The 17,262-nt window shown below is 38.4% G+C and overlaps 1 protein-coding gene across 2 annotated transcripts in view; it reads left to right on the top strand.

Annotated features, from left to right (window-relative positions):
• Positions 1 to 17,262, top strand: part of ITPR2 (inositol 1,4,5-trisphosphate receptor type 2) — a 506,436-nt gene that overhangs the window by 131,403 nt on the left and 357,771 nt on the right. For both annotated transcript variants that reach the window (XR_004665727.3, XM_003828909.5), the window contains exon 10: positions 5,100 to 5,144. Coding sequence is in view for 1 of the 2 variants with exons in the window: in XM_003828909.5 (XP_003828957.3) it covers positions 5,100 to 5,144 (45 nt within the window). In the remaining variant the exon portion in view is untranslated. The remainder of the gene's footprint in view (positions 1 to 5,099; positions 5,145 to 17,262) is intronic.

A 17,262-nucleotide genomic window follows, 5' to 3' on the forward strand; every position in this document is an offset into this window, starting at 1 on the left:
CTTTCCCTTTTTCATCCTCTGTCCCCTTGCATCATCTGAATATGGATGCAAACTCTCTAGCCTGCGGTTTAGAGGCCTGGATGGTCTGGGCTGACCCTCCTTCCCAGCTTGCATCACACCACTCTGCTTTATGGAGGCAGGAGGGAAGCAGCGTGCTACAGGACCTGAAAGACGTGGCTTTGGAGCCCTCAGACCTGTGCTTGCCCACCCTGCCACTCCCCAGCGGTGTGACTTTGCATAAAGCACTTCAGTTGATGTGCTCCAAGTGCCTTGTCTGTAAACTGTGTTAAGAATCTTGTCTTATAGTATAATTGTAAGGTTAAATGAATTAACCTGTAAAAGCATATAAAAAAGTATTTCGTAAGTGACACTGATGGGTCTTCTTTAAAGAAGTCTCATTTTTCTCACCCATGTGGCAGTGGCCCCTCCAGCCTTGCTGCCTTCTTCACTCTCTGGTTCCTGCCCTGCCAGTTAAAATTCTACCCATCCTTCAAGGCTTATCTCAAATGCTACCTTCTCCATGAATAATTTGTGAATAAATTTGCCCACCACAGATCCCTCCTTCCTCTGACCTATATTATTTATAAATTATTCATTCCTGTCTTATGTCCCTTGTCACATTTTATTTTGTATTTCAGCTGACTGTATTTATGTCTTATTTTCCCTCCTAGGTTGTAATGTCTTATGGTCAGGGACCATATTCTCTTTGTCTTTGCTAAAATACCATATGCTGCAATGCTTTGCCCATTATAGATGCTCTATTAATATTTATTGAATAAATGATTGAATGGCGTATTAGCTCTCCAATGCCAGATTTATAATTTATTTTTTTAACATAAAGACTTTAAGTCCTAAAAGACCTCCATATGACCACGTCTTTTTCCTCCTTCTTTAAAAAATAATTTTTTTCTATTCATTTTTAGTCTCTTACTTTAAGAATTACTGCTATTATTCAATTTAGAGATGGGAAACAGCAGTATAATTTAAAGCATATATTTTTTTGGCCTTTAATAGTTAACGTTGGTTAATTTATATGGCCCTGGATTTATTTGGGTGGCTTTTTGTCCTTCTTTCCCTTCTTCTCTTCCTTTTCTTCCACATCATTATTGTTATTATTATACTTTATTGAGTTTACTGAGGTAATCTCTCTATGTTAATTATTTAAAAAATCATATTGCAGCCTGAGAGACACAGATGAGGCAAAATCTAACTGATTGGCACCATCTGTAGTTTTGCTGCCAAAGATATGAATATGTAAAATTTATTGACATAGAGTCATGGTTTAGTCATAGTCTTTTTCTCATTTTGCAGATGAGGACACTGAGTTCCATGGGCATTAGGCCACCTTTCCTAAAGATGCTGGTGTTTCCTTATAGAGCAGAGACTGGAATCCACTTCCCCAGACAGCCAGTCAGGGACGGGTAATCCTAAGCAGGGGAAATACGTAAAGACTGATTGTAGAAGGCAACATTGTCTTTGAGGTAGAATATATGATCTAAGTTTCAGAGGGCATAAATTATTTTATTTTGTGTTTGACTTAGGTACATTAATTCCTGTTTTTGTGCATGTTTTAGTGGGGGATATGTCATGGTTTCCAGCATTGAATTTCAAGTGTCTGTAATAACCATTCTAATGTGTATTGAGTGAAAACTTGGGCCATAAGGTACATCCTTGGTCGAACATGTTGCATATCATTTGGATATAATTTAGCTAAAATTTTAGTATGGATTTTTTTTAATTTAAAAGAAAAGTTGAAAATTTTCAAGCAGAAGACAAATAAATTTTTAAAAAAGCTATGGTGAAACTTGACTAAAATAGATGAATAAATTTCTTCTGGACACCGTGCTAGAATTTTCTTTACTAACAAGTGAAAATGTGTTTCTTTAATCAGAAGAAAGGAGGCCAGTTAACTCACTCTTTGCTCTCTACCTTTCACTCTTGGATTCTAAAAGCAGGATTAAATCCCGTTTTGGAACTAATTCTGTTACTCATAATTCAAGGGAACTTAAGGAATCTGAGGGAAAGTCTGGGTCTCTGTAGACAAAGGCCAGCCTCAAGTCCCCTCAGTGGCTGTCGCAGCATTAACAGGTGACCTGTATCTTCTTACCCTCCTTGTGTGTCAGTTCTGAAAACTGAAAGGCTGCTGTCATGAAACTCTTGGTCTGGGTACTGCTTTCCATCCATACTCCCTTCCCTCACACTCCTACTCATTTTCTGATTTGTTTCACCATAATGTAGTTTTGTTTGTTCGTTTATTTCATTTAAATGGAATCATGCAGTACATTGTGTTTTGTGTGTGCCTTCATCCACTTAATGTCTTTGAGATTCATTCTTGGTTGTCGCTTGCATGAGAAGCTCGTCATGTTCATTGCCGAGTAGTACTCCATTGTTTGAATATGCCACATTTGGTTTATCATTCTTCTCTTACATGACATGCTTTTAAAATCTTAGCCTAATTTCTGGCTCTGTTTTACACCCCTACCACTGTTTTCTCTGCCTTTTCCCCTTATCATCTTCAAATGAATGTGTCAATCTTTTGTGGTTGATTTCAATGGATAGAGTAACCTCTGCATACACAATTCTTTCTTCAGCTGAGGAAAATTTTATCTTCTATTATCTTTGATTATTGCTTGTGTTCCACTTATTCTCTCTTCCATTTGAGAGCTCTGGTCCCTCATTAGTTGGTTGTCTCTTCTCTGGTTGTCTGTGACCATTTTCTTTTTCTAATTATCATTTCTGGATACCTTCCTTCTGTATGGAGGGATAGCTGCTAAGCTGCTCATCCTCTGCATTGCTGATTTTCTGTAACTGTGCTGTTGGTGCTAATGTGGACTTTAATTTTGTATTTATGTTTTCATGTATATTGAAATATGAAGAAATTCCATAACTTCTCTTATATTGTATTATTTATATTGTTATTTTAGTATTTATATATTATTATTATTATAATTATTTTGAGACAGAGTCTCACTTCGTCATCCAGGCTGGAGTGCAGTCACTGCAACCTCTGCCTCCTGGGTTCAAGCAAGTCTCATGCTCAGCCTCCCAAGTAGCTGGAATTACAGGTGCGTGCCACCATGCCCAGCTAATTTTTGTATTTTTAGTAGAGACGGGGTCTTACCATGTTGGCCAGGATGATCTCGAACTCCTGATCTTAGGTGATCCACCCACCTTGGCCTCCCAAAGTGCTGGGATTAAATGTATGAGCCACCACACCCGGCCACATATTGTTTCTATACTATCATTTTAGCTCTTTATGTTATTTCGTTGCCTTTATGTAGAGGTCATGTTTACTTGTACTTTCCTGAGGATGCCAAACCATTTCCTGAAAATTCATTTTGCATCATATCATAGGAAATGTTGAGAAAGACTCTGAGAAGGAATCTCCCTTGTTCTAACTCAGTGTTCCATCAGTCCTATTTTGTTTTTTCCTTCCTTTGTTCTTTCCTTGTTATCCTCAGATGAGTGAGCTCTGCGCAGAACCAGAGGGTTGAGTGGATTGTCCTTTTGTTCAATTTTTAAATTCTCTAGTATGAAAATTCAGTCCTCTTTCTAAATGTTCAGCTGCAGGGCTGGCTGATGGGTGCATTTGCAGCGCAGTTCCCAGATTTGAGCAGACATCGACTCTATGGATTCTATGGACTCTACACACCTGGGTTTAACTAAGGCAGTTGCTTCTGTGTCCTACCCCCTTGCTATTTCTGCATCATCATGCAATGTCATTCCAGCATACGGCATTCCTTTTCTCTCTTCACACCATGCTTCTCAAAAAGGCCTTGGCCATCATCTTTTCCCTCCACTTTCTGCCCACTTGTTTTCTGAGCATCTGTTTGGTCATGTAAAGTCAGAGACAGGTAGCAGACTAGGGAAGCAGTTTTCTGCGTAATTTCATGGCAGCTTGCCAGTGATAGAGAAACTCTTCTCTATAGGTTTTTGGTCGGTAAATTCTCTGGGTTTCTACGTCAGCATTCAAACTGACTCAGTATCTTCTTATCTTTGTTTACGTGGCCACTAGCTTAAAGAGACGTTGAAGTTTGCCACATGATAAAAACTGGGTCATTACCTGCCTGTCCCCAAGAACTATCTACTTTATAATTAGCATCAGTTCACTGAAGATTTGGAATTTAGGTTGTTTTTTCAGCCTTAGTTCTTAATGAGATTGGGATTTTTTTTGCTTTCATTTTGCTTTGCTTTTGTTTTTTTCAGAACCCTCATTGGTATTTAGTGATAAGTTGGAAGGGGCAATTCTCAGAGCTCCTAGATAAGTGGTATTATGAGAAAGACTCCTAACCTTACATTTTAAATGATAACTTTACTGGGATTGTGCATTGTATACACCAGTTGATTCACATTAAAATGATTAAATTCAACTGGACAACTTGATGTTTCAAGAAACACACCACATACATCTATTGCTTTATGAGTGATCAACTATTTCAGAACAACTAAGAATCGCTTTGAGACTGTAAGGACAAGTGGGAGTGAGGAGTCATGGATTTCAACCAGCCAGATGATGCAAGGGTCTGTACTCAGCATATCCAGAACTCATCTTTGTCATCAGATTGGCCCCAAAATGCCACTCTCCAAGCCCGAAGACATGTGTTTGTTTGTTTCAGCAGTCCTCATGTATTTGCTCACATATCTGATATGTAGCTCCTTTTTTGCTCTGTTTTGTTTTTCTTTTCCTTGTGTACATAACATGTAAAACATGATCTCAAATCAGCAATGTCCCACTGGTTTTTTTTGTTTAATTTGTGTCTGAGTTATTGGTAAATGGCAGTTTTTGCAGAGGGTAAAATGGTGAACTCTATTGAATATTTTTCCAGAGGAGGTGATATTGTCAATTCTTACTTCTTCAAAGATGTCAACAGTTCTGATATAAACCAAGGCAATGAACTTGGCATGTCAGCTTTTGTCTCCTGCAACTAGGGTTTGATGGTAGTATTTTAAATTGTCATATTTACTAATAGTTTCTTTCTTAGCATCTTTTTATATTAAACTTAGTTGAGGATAGAATAATTAATTGAATTGAAGATCAATGGTCTTGTTAGTGTGCTTTTCATAGCAATGAAAAACTAAATTTTCCTTTGTTTTTCTAGCTTAATCCTGATTATCGAGATGCCCAAAATGAAGGAAAAAATGTGGTGAGTAGAACTGGCTTTTCTCCAACAAATCTCAACATATTGTTATTATTTTATATGGATAGATTGGAATTTTAATAGCAAATTTGAAGACTAGGGGCTCAGAGAGATTTTCAGAGTAGAGCCTATGGGTCATGGGTAAAAGATGATATGGCTTAGATTATGAGAAGATGTTCAATTATGGGTGCTTGGGAAGAGTTCTGCAACTTGGAGGCCATTGTTGGTGGAGTGCTAAAGGCAGCTGGCATCTGAGAGATATGGTGGGTCTAGGTTTAGTTTCCGGAAATGCACAGAAATTAAGGAGAGATGGAATTATGGTGTGATGTTAAAATAGGACAATAGGACATTCCTTTTGGATTCAAAATAATTTGGGTTTTATTTTTGGAGAACTTGAAGCATCTAGCTGACTGATTTTTCTGATATTCAAACATGTCCTACTCGAAAAACATCTCAATTTTATTTTAACACCAGTTTTCATGACAATCTTTATTATTATTTACCCTGCTTTTTTAACCATCTGTAAAGAAGAAAGCTTCATGGTGACAACATGGCTTCTTTATTCAATCAAAAATTCAGAAATTCAGGACAATTTGATGTGATGCAGACAAAATCTCTGGATGTTGGGCTAGATTTTTAAAAAGTTTTAAAAAGCCATTTAACTAGATATTTTGATGTGATCTAGATACGATCTGTAATTCAATTTTCTTAGGAGTTTAGCAATTCCTTTTGAAATTGGTAGGTATTATTACGGCATCATTCAAAATTTTACCCTTTGACAGAAAGAATTGGAATGTTTAATTAACATGGCCAGTATCTTTGCATTGATACATAGCTTTAGGATTTGTGAGGATATTGACATGGGGGAGGTGAAACCAATCAGAATTTATGTACCTCATTCAACCCTGTTTGACCCCCTTCTCTGTCTGACTGCCAGGCTTACGATAGAAATAAAGCTGTGAAGTATCAGGTAATTGGCCCAATGAAACCTTTAACATATCAAAATGTCTCTAAACGTAGAGGTAGGTTTATTAGATTAATTGGATCTCCTATTTATAATTCAATTTTAGCGCACTGGGTGGGCTCTTCTCTTGTTGGTTTTCACATGGCTGCCCCAGGATTGTTGGGTTCTTACTTTTGTATGATTTAGGAAAATGCTGTCAGTAACCAGGTTTAAAAAGCAAAGTGTGAATCATGGCTTCTTTGGTTCTTACTATAAGCTTGTCAATGGCCTCCACCCAAAGACCATCAGGAACACATGGGTAGTTGAACAAGTTGGGTTTATTACTTATGCAGTGAGAAAGGAACATGCCATGAGGAGCTGTGGGGCATCTCAGAGCATGTTAGAAAGAACTTACTAGAGGATTTGTGTTTGTGTAAGGTGATTTGGGGAGGATTTAAGGAAGTGAGGCTTTGCTGTGGATGAGAATGTTGTCAGGAAGAGGAATTCTATAATTGGTATCTTAATAAATTTTACCTATAGGGAGGACAGGCTTCTAAGGAAGCAACAGTCACTCATATTAGTTGGGGGAGAGGGATATTTAGTCATTTTTGTGGCTTGGACAATATTCATATTTTGTCTGTGTTTAGACATGATTAGGGAATGGTCTTGTTTTGTCTTGATCCATCACAGTCACAGAGTGGCCTTGTCTGATGACATTCTGTGAAATTGTTCAACAGAGAACAGTATGGCCTTGCTAAGAGGACCAGACCACCTATTGGATGTCAGGGGCTGCTGCTTTTGTCTTTCACAAGGTTTATTTTTGTAATATTCTGTGTGACTTCTTCAGCATCGTGTAGGGCCAAGAGAGTCTTGTTCTAGCACCACCATTAACTTGTGTGGCCTTGGACAAGTGAGATAGCTTTCTTGAGACTCAGTTTCCCCACCTGTGTAATGGGATGAAGATGTTCGTCTTATGTACTTCATCTGCATGCCATGAGGATAAAATAAGATCAGACAGATGGAAACTCTTTGAATTTGTAAGTTGTTTCTATTAAAAGAGCATCATATCAAAATTTCAAATTGTACAAATTAATTAAATCTCTGTGCGCATCTCCTTTCTACTACATAATATTCGGTGATACAGCTGATGATTTTGGCCTGAGCAGAGTGGGAGAATACAGTCTTCCTCCCTATCCAGTGGTTTTGCATCTGTGTATTCAAACATCCACAGATCAAAAACACCAAAATATAATAATACAAATTAAAAAAGCAATACAGTATAACAAGTATTTACCTGGCACTTAGATTGTATTAGATATTATGACTAATCTACAGGTAATTTAAAGTATATAGGAGGATATGTATAGGTTATATGCAAATACTATGCAATTTTATATGAGAAACTTGAGCAGATTTTTGTATTTGCAGGGGCTCCTGGAACCAATCCTCTGCAGATACCGAGGGTTGACTACATAGGGTATGGAGGTTCTATGGAACAGCACAAACTGTATAAATGATCATATATCCATGGTGAAGTTCACTCTTTCTGTTAATCAAGTTTTTAGTTAGACTTGATAGTTTTTCTTCTTTTTATTCCAAAAAACAACTTCTTCATTGACCTCTAAAGGTGAGAAAGAGTGCTCTTCTGTTTAAGCCGTTGTTACTGGCAGTACTTTAATTGCATTCAACACAGATGGGTCTGCTTTTGCTGTAGATGTTTATGACTGAGTCTCATCTGTCATCTCAGGGAGACATCCAACTGCAGACAGTTGATTTAATTTTTTTTCCTCTCCAGAATACCTAGCTTGAGAGCAAAGAAAATTGAGAATGTGGAGCCATAAAGCTAACAATATGGCTTCCTATTTTATAGAACATTTGCCACAGAGCAATAATTATTTTTCTGTCTAAAGAAGAAAACAAAGGAGCTGTTAGAGTTTATCTTCAGCCTGTGAAATATGCAATCAGTTTCCCAAAACGGAATACTGTTTCACCTCAGATCTGGGTTCCAGTAACACTGACTTTATTATGACCATGCTAATTTTTTCTTTCCTAGTTTTCCTGACGTTGTCTATGTAATGCCCAGTTAATATTTTTTTTTTTGTAATTTAGAAACATTTATCAAAATGTTGCCTTCCGTATTTGAAGTTTCAAAGGTTCATGCATGGTGCCACTGAAATGAGGCGGTGTGTGTCAGAGCTCCCATTAAGACACAAATTGCTGTATTTATTCTACAAAGGAGTCTATTATTTCCAATCTTACAAATGTACAGCATCCACAGGGACCCTGTAAACATTGGAACCGTGTCAAGCCCAGCTGGGAACCTGACAGTCATTAGTTTCTTCTCCTTGAAAGGCTGCATCTTTTCAAATGGCTCTTTGAAGGGGAATTTTTTGGAATTAACGCTACCCATCTTAACATTACCATATTTATGTGGAATGTGATCTGATTTTTCTTGGGAATGTCTGTTTTAGATATTGGGGTTTCTGGCCATATTGGGCCAGATAATTCTCTGTTGTGGTGGGATGGCTTTTGCCTGTAGGATGTTTAGCAGCATCCACACCCTCTACTCACCAGGTGCCAATAGCAGGCCCCTGATTGTGGCAACTAACAATGTGCCCAGAAATTGCCAAATGCCCCCTGGGGGCAAATATCATTCCCTGTTGAGAACCACCGGTCTATGTGCATTTATATACATCAACAGAATGTTCCAGGAACCAGGGAACTTTGTGGAAATATAACTGAAAATCCTGTGTCCATAGAATTTGGAGGGGGGGTGTACCAGATTCTGACAGACCCTCAAATTTTCCTGAGTACCAGATTCTGACCCCCGAATTTCCTTGTTTTACTGTATATTCATCAGTGACAAGGTGATAAGGAAAACACAGAAACAAAGGTTCTATCAGAAATTAATTGGAGAGTAGCAGTTTGTTAAGGAACCTCGGCAAGAGAAGTATTTGCAGCTGTAAATGGCAGTGTTGTGTGCGGTTACATAAAGTCAGTAGTGAGAGCCCTGGAGGATGTGAACAAAAACACACGTGCATGCACATCGTTATGCTGCTGTGGCCGCTCACAGGTCTGAACCAACTCTGCAAATGCAGACGTTTCTTACAGAATGTCTCTGGCTCCCAACAACAGAATTGCAACGTGATGTCTGTGCTAAAAATTCGATGACTCACAAATGAGTCAGCAGAGAAGGTGTTCTAGGGGCTGACTGCTGTGCGGATGCCTGCAGGCCCCAGGACGGCAGGAGAAGCAAGGAGAGCCATTAGTTGAGTTGACTCAGCTGGCTTTTCGTAGGGGCATTTTCTCCATGTACAACTTGAGAGGCTATGTGGCTTTCTTTCTAAGTGAAAAATGCTCGTTTGATTAAGAGCTCAGTAGACCAGGTTAACATTCCAAGGCCCTGTGTTACCCTAAATTGAGAGTGTTTTGGAGAGCTAGCTGAGGTTAAATTTAATACCTGTTTAAGTTCTGTCGTACCTTAATGTATTTTCATGCTGCAAGAGAGAGGGCGTTGCGCTTCTGTGATTCGGTGTGGGGAACTAGTGTTTCTGTGTCTTTTTTCTTAAAAAAATCAATGTGAGTTTATAAACAAAAGCCACAAGGACACAATTTTAAACTGAATTGTCTTCATGTTATAAAGATATATTTACTTTTTTCTATATTGAGGCTTGAATCATACATTAAAAATTGTATACTTATCACACGTTATTCAGATGTCATTAGAGGCTGGCTTGAGGGGCACGTTCCAAGGAGTGGGCTTAAAGTTTACTGTCAGACTGTCTACCAAGAGAGTTTATTAAGCAAATTAACAGAGTACAAAAGAATGAAAGCAGAATGCTTAAGGCTACAGCACTGTTTTAAAAAACTTCTAAACATGTTTGAAGCTCTTATTCACACATAAACAATTGTTATATGGTCTTTATAAATGGAGATTTTCTTTTCATTAAAGCTATTTTCCAAGAACCTAAGTGAACTATTTAAGGGTGGAATAGCGCATTCTACTTATCCTGTGTAATTAAAATAAAACCACAGGTCTTAAACAGTATGAGTAATTCAGAGTGACCTCTTTTAATTAACCCTAACTGGTGAGTTTTTTCTGTGTTTGGAAGACAGTCTAATTGTTGCAGTGTGAGAATGTCAAAATAGAGAGGTCCCTGACTACTCTTGTTGGGCCTTTACAGGGAGACATTACCAAGGAGTGTAGGGTAGGAGGGCATTCTGTAGGAACCTGGGTCTGATCTTTTCTTATAAGTCTAGAAAGTTTATTTCATTAGCATTTTAAAAGAGGGATAAATGCAGGAGGATTAACTCCTTCTAAATAAACTCACAAAAGACTGATGAATAAACCACAATGCCAACTTTCAATTGCCAAATAGACCTAAATATTTGGCTCAATTGGTGCATTTTCCTTGAAGGAGAATATGTATCAAAGGCTAAATTAGAATATTGGGGTGCAGGAGACTCAGGAAATTAGATAACACATACTCCTTTTAAGGATATGCTATTTTTCCAAGAAGACTGGCAAGCCATTTATTGCTTCTACACTAGGCAATGGTGAGAGAAACTGTTTTATTCCCCATTTATTTGGGTTACATGCTGATCTTCTGTTAATAAGCCTTTATTCAAACATGGTTCAATATGACTGATAACATTTTATCTTCCTTAGTTAATATTATGTTTTATTTGTGCCTTCCCAATATTCCACTTAAACCGCTTGTGCCCAAATCCCATTGCCATAATAGTCACAAAAATCCTTTAGGTTATTTGTATAACTGACTGATCTTGTTCATAACTTCTGTGTCCTTATATTCCGAGGCAGTCTTCTCTCACATGTATTTACAACACTCAGTGTGCTTGTGGCTCTTTCTTTTGGCTACAATAGGATTCCAAAATCCAGGAAAAAAAGCTCTTTTCCAATATTTCTTTGTGACTATAATTCTCCTGGTCTATTTCTCCCCAAGTTTTCATGTTACTGGGGATATCATTAAAAACAAACATCCTTTGTTTTCTTTTAGAATTATCACGTCCTCTTCTAAACCTCCTCCTTCCTTCCTTTTGTATGCCGTGTTCTTCATAATCATTGTCCTCTTCAGTATCAGATGTCACTACAGTTTTTAACCTTGACAAGGAATTCCTACTTGCACATGGTCTTCTACTGGGCCCTGTAAAAGAGGATTGCATAGACCTTGTTCAGGCCTTCCTGCGTCAGCTGTTTGCAGTTGGACAGCAGTGTGGCTTTAGTGTCACCATCAGATTTCAGAGCCTTCAGGGAAAACTGCGTCTTTGCCATCCATATCTTATTATAACACCTAGATTTTCATGTTGAGCTACATGATGTAGATCAATGAACCAACACACTTTTGAGTTTGCCCTTCCCTCCATCCTTCCCTCCCTCCCTTCCTTCCCTTTCTTTCCCACCTGCCTCCCTCCCTCTCTTTTTTTCTTTTTTCTTTTCTCCTTTTTATCTTTTTGAGACAGTTTTGCTCTGTCACCCAGGCTGGAGTGCAGTGATGCAATCTTGGCTCACTGTGGCCTCGACCTCCGGGCTCAGGTGATCCTCCCACTACAGGCTCCTGAGTAGCTGAGACCATAGGCGTGTGCCATCATGCCTAACTAATTATTGTATTTTTTGTAGAGATGGGGTTTCGCCATGTTGCCCAGGCTGGTCTTGAACTCCTGAGCTCAGGTGATCCACCTGCCTTGGCCTCCCAAAGTGCTAGGATTATAGGCATGAGCCACTGTGCCTGGCCTCTTTTTCATTTTAAAACTGTATATAGTTAAGGTATATAACATGATGTTTTGATACACATATGTATAGTAAAATGTTACTCTAGTCAAGCAAATTAACGTATCCATCATGTCACATAGTTACCTTTTATTTTTGTGATAAAAATACCTAAAATTGACTCTCTTAGCAAATTTCCAGTAGAGAATACACGATTATTAACTATACTCCGCATGCCGTGCATTAGATCTCTAGTCTTATTCATCCTACAGATATGTGACTTTGTGCACTGTGACCTCTATTTCTCCATTCCCCCTGCTCCTGGTAATAATCATTCTATTCTGTTCTCTTTATTTCTACGTATTGTGTTTTGTTTTATTTTTTCTGTTTTGTTGTTGTTGTTTAGATTCCACATATAAGCGAGAGCATGTGCTTTTTTTCCTTTCTGTGTATGGCTTATTTTACTTAGCGTAATGTTCTCTAGTTTCATCCATGTTGTCACAAATGGCAGGATCTCCTTTTACAAGGATGAATCATATTTTGTATATAAATGTATATTATATATATCACAAATTTCTTTATTCATCTGTTGATGGATATTTAGGTTGCTTCCATGTCTTGGCTATAGCGAATAATGCTGCGATGAGTGTTAGAGTGCATGTTTCTTTATGAGGTGGTATTTCATTTCCTTTGGGAATATGCCCAGAAGAGGTACTGCTGGGGCTTATAGTAGTGCTATTTTAAATTTCTTTAGGAACTTCCATGTTGTTTTCCACAACGGCTGTGCCAATCTACGGTCCCACCAACAATGCACAAGGGTTTCCTTTTCTTCACACCTTCCTTAACACTTGTTATCTCTTGTCTTTTCGAAAGTAGCCATTCTAACAGGTGTGAGGTAACATCTCATTGTGGTTTTGATTGCATTTCCTTGATGATTAGTGCTGTTGGGCACCTTTTCATATACCTGTTAGCTATTTGCATGTCTCCTTTTAAGAAATGTCTATTCAGGTCCTTTGCCCATTTTTTAATTGAGTTATTTGTTTCTTGGCTGAGTTTTGTGAATTCCTTATATATTTTGTATATTAAACTTCTATCTGGCTTTTGCAAATGTATTTTTTTAACTCGTTGGCTGCCTTTTCATTTTGGTGATTGTTTCCTTTGCTGTGTAGAAGCTTTTTAGTCTGATGTAGTCGCACTTTGTTTATTTTTGCTTTTGTTGCACGTGCTTTTGGTGAGATAGCCAAAAAATCCTTGTCAACATCAATATGAAGAAGCTTTGCTTCTGTGTTTTCTTCTAGGAGATTTTTGGTTTCAGATCTTATGTTCAGATCTTTTGAGTTGATTTTCGTGTATGGGGTACGATAAGGGTCCAGTTTCATTTTTTTTTTTTGCATGTGGATATCTCATTTTCCCAGCACAATTTATTGAAGAGGCTATTCTTTCCCATTGTGTCTTCTTGATGGCCTTGTCAAAAATTAGTTGATTGTATATGCTTGGGTTTATTTTTGGGCTTTCTATTCTATTCCATTGGTCTATGTATCTGTTTTTATGCCAATACATACTGTTTTGATTAATGTTGTTATGTAGTATAATTTGAAATCAGGAAGTATGATGCCTCCAACTTTGCTTTTATTTTTCAAGATTGTTTTGATGACTCTGGGTCTTTGGTGGTTCCCTACCAATTTTAGGGTTGTTATTTCTATTTCCAATAGAAAATGCCATTGGAATTTTGATAGGGATTGCACTGAATCTGTATATTGCTTTAGGTAGTATGGACATTTTAATAATATTAATTCTTTCAATCTATGAACATGAGATATCTTCCCATTGATTTGTATCTTCTTCAGTTTCTTTCCTCTGTGTTTTACAGTTTTCAGAGTACAGAGCTTTCACTTCTTTGGTTAAATTTATTCCTAAATATTTTATTCTCTTTGATGCTATTATAAATTGAATTGTTTTCTTGTTATCTTTTCAGATAGATTCTTATTGGTGAAAAGAAACGTGACTGATTTTTGTATGTGCATTTTGTATCCTGCAGCTTTGCTAAATTTATTGATTAGTTCTAATAGTTTTTAGTGGAGTCTTTAGGATTTCTATGTATAAGATCATGTCACTTGAAACAGGGATAATTTTACTCCTTCTTTCCCAATTTTTATTTCTTTTTCTTGTCTGTGTGCTCCTGCTAATAATTCCAGTACTGTGTTAAATAGAAATGGTGAGAGTGGGCAGTCTTGCCTTGTACTAAGTCTTGGAAGAAAAGCATTCAGGTTTTCCCCATTGACTATGATATCAGCTATGGACTTTTCATAAATGGCCTTTATCATGTTGAGGAAATTTCCTTCTACACCTATTTTGTTGAGAGTTTTTTTTTTTTTAATCATGAAAAGATGTTGAACTTTGTCAAGTGCTTTCTCTGCATTGATTGAGATGATCATGTGGTTTTTATGTTTTATTCTGTTAATGTGGTGTATCACATTGGTAGTTTTGCATATGTTTAAACCAACCTTGTATCCTAGGAATAAATCCCACTTAGTCATGGTGTATACACTTTTTGATCTGTTGTTGAATTTGGTTTGCTGGTGTTTTGGTGAGAATTTTTGCATCTATATTAATCAGAGATATTGGCCTATAGATTTTTTTCTTGTGGTGTCTTTGTTTGGCTTTGGTATTAGGGTAATGATGGCCTCATAAAATGAGTTTGGTAGTATCTTCTCTACTTCCATTTGTTTTTTTTTTGGAAGAGTTTAAGAAGGATTGGTGTTCTTTGAATGTTTGGTAGAATTCAGCTGTGAAGCCATCTGGTCCTGGGCTTTTCTTGGCATCTTGTTTTCTTTTGTTTTTAAAAAAATAAACCCAGCAAGGCTGGGCGCAGTGGCTCACACCTGTAATCCCAGCACTTTGGGAGGCCGAGGCGTGTGGATCACGAGGTCAGGAGATTGAGACCATCTTGGCTAACGCAGTGAAACCCTGTCTCTACTAAAAATACAAAAAATTAGCCAGGTGTGGTGGCGGGCACCTGTAGTCCCAGCTACTCAGGAGGCTGAGGCAGAAGAATGGCATGAACCAGGGAGGCGGAGCTTGCAGTGAGCCCAGATCGCGCCATTGCACTCCAGCCTGGGCAACAGAGTGAGACTCCATCTCAAAAAAAAAATAAATAAATAAATAAATAAATAAATAACCCAGCAACAGGCAGTTACAGAAGTAGAGCAAAAAAGGCAAACATGTAGAGTCCGTTATGTTTATCTTCTCCAGGTTGTTAGTTGATGGTTTTCTGAGAGCCTTCTTGATTATCAAGGTCTCTCTGTAGCATAATAGTTAACAGGTTAGGACTGTGGAGTCAGCTAGAGCTGGATTTGCTATTCAGCTCCACCACATGAGAATTATGCAAACTTGGCCCCTAAAGTCTCAGTGTTCTCATCTAAAAAATAGGTTAATAGTATTAACTTATAGCACTCACTCCTCAGTAAGCTACACATATTTTTAGATATCATTTTTTTCCCTGCCAATAAAAAGAATCTGCAGTAACACTGGACCACAGGCCATTTTTCTTGCACACTCCTGTTTTTCTTCTAGTGTACCACACTCACTTCCCTTTTCTTCTTTTTCCCCTGTTCCTACCTTTCCATTCAAACTAGCTCGCTCTCCTTTTTTAAATTTTTTTTTAAGGCTCTTGCTCACAACCCATTGTAGGAATTGCAATGCAGGATAAAACTGTAAAAGTGCTGTCTAAAGTTTTAAAGAGACTAATTAAAACCCAGGGAGTAAATTTCAATAGAATTTCACTTGAGTAGCTGCCAACTACCACTAGAGGTTAGCTGCTAACTACTACTAGAGATTATTTGGGAAGAGATTCCATGATCCTAAGCTATTGAGGCCATTGTGCCAGCCATCTCTTCGAACTCATTTGTCTGGACAGACTACTCTCATTATTGAGTTATTTAAAGACATTTAGACTTTCTTCTTGAGGGATGAGAGGGTGGTTTTCCCCCTCATATATTTTGTCTCCAATTCTTAGGCTTCCTCATCCTTCATGCAAATCACCGTGAAAGTGGGTCCCAAGACCCAAGATAACTTTTTCAGAAGACTTGGGGGAGGGTCTTAGCCATGAGTTTTTATTTACTCTTAGAGGAGTGACTCATACAGTATTTAAGGGCCTCAGGCCTGGCCTCTGGCTTGGGTTGGCTTGGATTCAGGCCCTGGTCAGTTGAATTTGGGGCTGAGCATTCATTACCACCATCTACTGCTCCCCTCTTGTTCTCTATTCTTTCTCCCCACCTCCTCTCCTTCCTTCTTTCCCTCTTTTCCCTTCTCCTTCTTCTTCCTCTGCTTCTCCTTCTTCCTCCCCTTTCTTTTTCCCCTTCCCTCATCTTTCATCTTTTTTAGGTAACTGCACTCATCTCTTTGCTCAATGGAAATTATAATGCTTACCTTTCTCTCTGTTAAATTTTTTGTTGTGGGATTAATGAGAACAACCAAAGGAATGGCTTTGGTATTGTGAGAAGCTTTGTATAAATTCAGAAATATCAGCCAGGTGCAGTGGCCCACGCCTGTAATCCCAGCCTTTGGGAGGCCAAGCAGGGAGGATCGCTTGAGCTCAAGAGTTCGAGACCAGCCTCAGCAACATACTGAGGTCCAGTTAGTACAACAATTATAAAAATTGTTGATGTGGTGTGTGGTGGCACACGTCTGTAGTCCCAGCTACCCAGGAGGCCGAGGTGGGAGGATCTCTTGAGCCCTGGAGAGCGAGACTTATAGTGAGCCTTGATTGTGCCACTGCACTCCAGCCTGGGCAACAGAGTGAGACCTTGTCTTAAAAAAAAATTCAGCAGTATCATTTGCTAACTGTTTCTGCATTTTCTTCCTTCCTACATGCCCATACTCCCTTATGATGTATAGTATGCTAAGTATGCCCTTTTCTAGTCAATAAACAGAGTTTATATTTACAAATAAGAAACTACTGTTATGAGGGTCACCCTTTGTGGAGAGTTTGCTGAACCCCTGCTTTCATTTAACTCTGAATTTTGGTCTCTGTGGAAGACACAGAAGTCAAAGATGACGGGAGCTACCTGGTGCTGCGAGGCTGTGAGGGCTTTAGCAGATAACAATCCTGCTCCTGTTTAGGAACACTGGCAGTTCCCTCTGCCCATTCCCATTTCAACGGTGCTACCATTTGTGCACCATTTACAGAAGAGGCCAAAAAGCAAGGCTTTTTGATCCAAGTAAAATGATATTAACAATCTCTGGGAGGGGGTAGGGACTCCAAGTGAATGTTCTGGGATGATCAGGGGTAATATCTTGTTGTCGCAGCAGCCATTAAAGAAACGCTTGTCCATGGATATAGGCTGCTTGCATTTGCCTTTTGAGCATCCCTTCCTTCCCTCAGTTTCATTCACCTTCCTGTGATAGTGCAGTGACAGTGTTTCTGTCTGTCTTTCTCTCTTCCACTCTCATTT

Source organism: Pan paniscus, chromosome 10 (assembly GCF_029289425.2).
Source record: "Pan paniscus chromosome 10, NHGRI_mPanPan1-v2.0_pri, whole genome shotgun sequence".
Taxonomy (NCBI): domain Eukaryota; kingdom Metazoa; phylum Chordata; class Mammalia; order Primates; family Hominidae; genus Pan; species Pan paniscus.